The following is a 6,000-nucleotide window of genomic DNA, read 5'->3' on the forward strand; positions in this document are numbered from 1 at the left end:
GGGTGTCTGGAAGTGGTGCCCAGTGTTCACCTTGGGGAGGCTGAGGGGGATTTCCAGCATGTGGCAGTGCCAAGGTAGGCTGGTCCTTCGCCTGCATCTCTGCATATTCTGCTATAGGTCTGAGGAGAGCCAGTGCTCCAGAACTCTGCAAGTAATTTCCATCCAGGCGCAGGTCACTGGGGAAGAGGGCAGAAAATATTGTTCACTGGCCTTCAGGCCCACTACAACCTTGAATCTAAGATCTTTATCTGACGTAACATAACTAGTCATAAAAGATATAACGTAACACAGTCAATAGATGAGTATAGTATACACACACTAGACCATGTCACCAAATGCTGTCTACGCCAGCAGCACAAACCATACCTTTGACAGACACCCTTGGTTCTCAAAGTTCACCAAAGGCTTTTCCTCTGAGGGTAAGAAAGAATGATCAGGGCAGAGGAAACAGGTCAGCAAGGAAAGTGCTCGCCAAGAAAGTATGAGGACCCATGTTTAATCTCTAGAACCCATGGTAAAACACCAGGCATGGGGCTGTGGGGATGACTAAGTGGATAAAACTATAAAATCAAGAGGAACTGAGTTCAAATTCCCAGAACCCATGTAAAGCCAGATGTGCCCACAAGCACCTGTGACCCAGCACTGGGGGGCTGGAATGGGGGGGTCCCTGGAACTTGACTAGTCAGTCTCTCTGAAACGGCAAGTTTCTTGTTCAGTGAGAGACATTGTCTCAAAGAAACATAGTGACAGATGAATATATTTGATGTAGCATTCTAACTTCCCAATGTGCACAGGTCAGGTGCAGGCACGCGCGTAGGTATTCACACTGTATAAACAAAATTGTAAAAAAGAGACAGCATTCTAATCAAATGTAGAAAACCGTATCAGTACAGGACTGCGGTGTGTTTTTAACCTTGGAGTTAGAAGGGGAGAGACAGGGCTGGTGAGATGGCTCAGTGGGTAAGAGCACCCGACTGCTCTTCCGAAGGTCCAGAGTTCAAATCTCAGCAACCACATGGTGGCTCATAACCATCTGTAACAAGATCTGATGCCCTCTTCTGGAGTGTCTGAAGACAACTACAGTGTACTTACATATAATAAATAAATAAATCTTTAAAAAAAAAAAAGAAGGGGAGAGACAGGGGCATTCCTGGAGTGCTCTGGCATTCAGCGTAGCCTTCAAGCCAGCGAGAGACCCTGGTTCAAGAACAAGGTAAGAGAACTTGAATGACATCTGATGGAGTTGACCTCTGACCTCCACATGCATGCATATGCACCTGTATGAACATACACCCTCACCAAAAATGAAGAGAAAGAAAAGAGGAAGGGAGGGAAGAAGGGAGGGAGGAAGAGAAGAGACGGAGGGAAGGAAAAATAAAAAAATAGCCATCAGGATGCATTGTGTGCAATGAGTCAAAACAGAGACATGGTGTGTGTGTGTGTGTGTGTGTGTGTGTGTGTGTGTGTGTGTGTGTGTTGGGTGTAGCTCACCAAATGGCGCTGTGGCTAATGACAGAGCCCAGCCTTGGCCCACTCTGGGGCCCCAGCCCGCAGTAGCGCATACTGAGGCCCTGGAGCCTTTGGTTGCTCTCCAGGCCTGAGAAGATGCTCTCAAGTTCTTCATTTCCAAACCTGAAACGACAGAACAAAGCAATGCATGGCTTTTAAACTATGTCAGACATAGGCTGAGGGGAGCCTACCGGTGGTCTCGGCAGGTCAATGAACTGTGAAGAGGGATGGTATCGATCTGGACTAAAACTTTGGGAAGTCTGATGCCAGGCAGTCTCTTTGTGGCACATTTAAATGCAGTATAATTTGGAAAAAAAATGTTTTCTGGTGGAACACAATTCCCAGTGCACAAGAGAGCACAACTACATTGAAACGCAACTCAGGGTACATGTCATTTCTTCCAAGTTGATGGGCTCTGGACATAGGCTGTCTGTGCTAGCTGAAGGGCTGAGGGATAGCGGAGGCCATCTGGGCTATTAGCCACCTCTGGTCTGGCAGTGGGAGCGTGGGGGAGTCTTTGGCTATATGGATCATGTAAAGGTCATTAGACTATTAGGTCCTGGTTGGGGAGATTGGGGAGGCCCTGGCTGTAAGGGTCATTTAAATTACTAGCCACCTTCGGTCCTGGTTGTAGGAGCTTGGTATGGTCTGACCCAACAGATAACACAGATCCTCAGGTTGTTAATCACCTCCAATTCCCAGCTTTCTGGTTGGAAGAACATGTTTTACAACTTTTGTATTGGAAAGACAATCCTGTGTGCTTAATGTTCCTGGTCTGTCTGGAGAACTGTGGGCTCAAGGAATCTTTGTGCAGTGCTCCCAACAGTGGCTGTGTGGTGCTCCCAACAGTGGCTGTGTGGTGCTCCCATCAGTGGCTGCAAAGTCTTTCCCAGGCCACCTAGAACTGTTTCTACTGATCCCAATTTGAGTTTCTAGTACCAGGTCCGACTGATGGATAGTGCAGGGTTGACCCTGAAGAGAAGAGAATCTTGTAAGGAGAGGAGTTCTGAAGTCAAATTGCAGAGCAGCGAGAGCAAAGGATGGTTTGAAACATCCTTTCAATGGAGAACAGACTCAGAAGCGGAGGTAGAACAGAGATGGGCATGATGATGATGTAACTGCCAGTGGTGGGTGGAGTCTAGGAGACCCCAGCTGGCGTAGGACTTGGTAAGAAAGTCCACCCACTCAACTCTCTGGTTATAACCGGGCTCCCTCAATGCATAATATTTAGTTTGCAAAGTGACTCACAAGCACAGTCTACGGCCCTTGGGTAGGACTGATGACGCGTGCCTGTCAGAAAACCGACATTTAGGGAGCTAAGTTAGCGTCTGCAAGGAATTTGGAATGTCAGGGTTTAAACTTTGAGAGTGATATTGTTTTGAGTCAGAGCCTTGCTACTTAGTCAGGCTGGATTTGAACTGGAGGAGCCTTTCCTGTTTCAGCCTTCCTCATGCCAGGATGACAAGCACATAACATCACACTGATGGTCAGAGATGATGAAGGCATAACTTCAATTTTTTTTTTTAAATTAAATCATTGACGGTAATTGTCGGGCTGGGGCTGGGGCTGGGGCTGGGGCTGGGGCTGGGGCTGGGGCTGGGGCTGGGGCTGGGGCTGGGGCTGGGGCTGGGGCTGGGGCTGGGGCTGGGGCTGGGGCTGGGGCTGGGGCTGGGGCAGAGTTGTGCCAGCTAAGGTGTTTGCTTGCTTGCTTGCTTGTCTGCATGGTACTTGGTGTATTCCTTTGCTTTTTTGTTTTGTCAATGTGACACAAATTCAGGTCATCCTGGTTGAGAAAATGCCTCTCTCAGGTTGGCCTATAGGCAAGTCTGTGAGAGTATTTTCCTGATTAGGTTGGGTTTGGGAGGCTCCAGGCGACTGTACTATCCCTAGGTTGCATAAAAGCTGATTGAGGAGGAAGGGTGTTGCACTCCTTCAATCCCAGCAGTCAGAGGGCAGAGGCAGGAGGATCTCTGAGTTTGGGGCCTTCTGCTCTACTCAAACAAAACAATAATAATAACAACAGCAACAGCAACTGCAAGCAAGCTGAGCAAGCCACGAGATCACGCCAGCCCAGGCCGGGCCTTCCCACATCAATCATTGGTCAAGAAATTGCACCAGAGACTTGCCTGTGGGCCAGTTCTAAGGAGGCGTTTTTTTCTCAATTCAGAGTCCTTCTTCCTGAAGGGTTTCAATTTTGTGTCAGGTTGACAAAGCACTCGCTTAAGCACTCACAATACCTTTATTGCTGTCTTCCTTGGCCCTAGCACTGTTTCTCGAATAAATTCACTGTACTGGCTGGTTTTATGTCAGCTTGATACAAGTTAGGGTCATGAGAGAGAAGGAGCCTCAACCAAGAAAATTCCTCCATAGCTTCAGCTATAGGAGCTGGGCAGTGGGGTCATGAACACCTCTAATCCCAGACCTCAGAAGGCAGAGGTAGGTGGATCTCTGAGTTCAAGGCCAGCCTGGTCTACACAGCAAGTTCCAGGACAGCCAGGACTACACGGAGAAACCCTGTCTAAAAAAAAAAAAAAAGACAAGACAGGACCATAGGGCATTTTCTTAATTACTGATTGATGGGAAGTGGGAAGGCTGAGCTTACTGTGGGTGCTGCCATCCCTGGGCTGGTGGGGTCCTGGGTTCTATAAGAAAACAGGCTTATTAATCAGTATGAAGCAATCTTGTAAGTGGCTCTTCTCTGTGGCATCTGCATCAGCTCCTGCCTCCAGCTTCTTTCGCTGCTTGAGTTCCTGTCCTGATTTCCTTTGGTGATGTGGAAATATAACAGTGATTTGGAAGTGTAAGCCAGCCTGCAATGCCAACAGTCTCTGCAGACTGCTACGGCAGGGGTTGATTTCTGTAGGCATAACCATTTAGTTTACCCTGTGTTATTCAAATGCTGATTTCTGTGCCCTCACATCTTGTTTCTGTCTGGACACAGCATTGTGATGCTTATGTCAAGAATCTCTCGTCTCAGGTTTGTGCAAACAGTTCTTACCATTTATTCCCCCGACTTGCCAATAAATGCTGATCACGCAATGGCTGGGCAGAAGAGAGAATGGGGTGGGGTGGGCATCTGCCAGCAGAGGAAAGAGAGAAGAGGGGCAGATTCAGATCAGCAGCAGGATGGAGGAAGTGGAGCCATGCCGAAGGGGTGTGAAGGTCTGCATCAATAATAATATGCAAGTATCATGGGGCGGAGCGGGGAGATAGCCAGATTAGCATAGGAGCCAAAGGTAAATCATTTAACTGCTCAGCTGTTGATGTGCAGTTTTGAATAAATCTTATTTCTTCAGTGTGGTTATTGGGGAATAGCATAAGCTGCCAGATTACTACACCATTACATTTATATTAAGAATAACTCATTTACATTTTTATAAGTGATTTTTTTAAAGTACTGCTCAGTTCCTACAGATAAATTTTATGGAGGAATTTTCTCAGTTGAGGCTCCTCTCTCATGACCCCAACTTGTATCAAGTTGACATAAAACCAGCCAGTACAGTGAATCTATGCAAGACACAGTGTTGCAGAACTAGAAACCCTAAGACACTTGTTTGAAAGAACAAATGGGAACACTAAGATTTACTTGGGCACAGGAGGAAGGCTAGAGGCACAGAGAACCTGGGTGTGGCCCCCCCCCCCCCCCAGCTGTCACCATCTTGGGCCAAGCCTGCAGAGTTCTACTTCAGCCTTACTTGCAGTAGTCGAGGACCAGGAAGTGCAAACTGCTGAACTGCAGAGCTTTCCCAAGTCGTCCCAGAGACCACAGATCCATCTTGCAATCAATGATTTCCAATGTAGTCACTGGGCAAGTGGTGTGCCCCTTCTGCTCCAGAAACAAAGCCTGCAAGATGAAGAAACTTCCATCAGGGTTACCAGTGTGCTCTGAGTTCTCATATATTCCCATGTCAAGCCTGTCAGGGACCTCAACATTTTTGCTGCCAAGATGATTTTCTACAAGGAAACATAGCATGAAAATTAAGGAGTTTTCCCTTTTTAAAACAATGATTTGTTGAAGAATCATGAGAACCATGAAGTCCTGTGATGAGATGTACTGCAGGTGCTGTGTGCAGGTGCTATGGGCAGGTGTTGTATGCAGGTGCTGTGTGCAGGTGTTGTGTGCAGGTGTTATGTGCAGGTGCTGTGTGCAGGTGTTGTATGCAGGTGCTGTGTGTAGGTGCTATGTGCAGGTGCTATGGGCAGGTGTTGTATGCAGGTGCTGTGTGCAGGTGCTGTGTGCAGGGGTTGTGTGCAGGTGCTGTGTGCAGGGTCTGTGTGCAGGTGCTGTGTGCAAGGTCTGTGTGCAGATGCTGTGTGCAGGGGTTGTATGCAGGTGCTATTTGCAGGTGCTGTGTGCAGGTGCTGTGTGCAGGGACTGTGTGCAAGGACTGTGTGTAGGTGCTGTGTGCAGGGGTTGTATGCAGGTGTTATTTGCAGGTGCTGTGTGCAGGTGCTGTGTGCAGGTACTGTGTGCAGGTGCTGTGTGCAGGT

The 6,000-nt window shown here is 48.0% G+C and overlaps 1 protein-coding gene across 1 annotated transcript in view; it reads right to left on the minus strand.

The window, feature by feature from the left end:
- Positions 1 to 6,000, minus strand: part of LOC110328417 (NACHT, LRR and PYD domains-containing protein 5-like) — a 39,890-nt gene that overhangs the window by 23,102 nt on the left and 10,788 nt on the right. Inside the window, exons 4-6 of the mRNA XM_029542753.1 lie at positions 5,205 to 5,353; positions 1,492 to 1,632; positions 31 to 176 (exon numbers count right to left, since the gene is read on the minus strand). Coding sequence (XP_029398613.1) covers positions 31 to 176; positions 1,492 to 1,632; positions 5,205 to 5,353 — 436 coding nt within the window. The remainder of the gene's footprint in view (positions 1 to 30; positions 177 to 1,491; positions 1,633 to 5,204; positions 5,354 to 6,000) is intronic.

Source organism: Mus pahari, chromosome 10, assembly GCF_900095145.1.
Source record: "Mus pahari chromosome 10, PAHARI_EIJ_v1.1, whole genome shotgun sequence".
Lineage (NCBI taxonomy): Eukaryota > Metazoa > Chordata > Mammalia > Rodentia > Muridae > Mus > Mus pahari.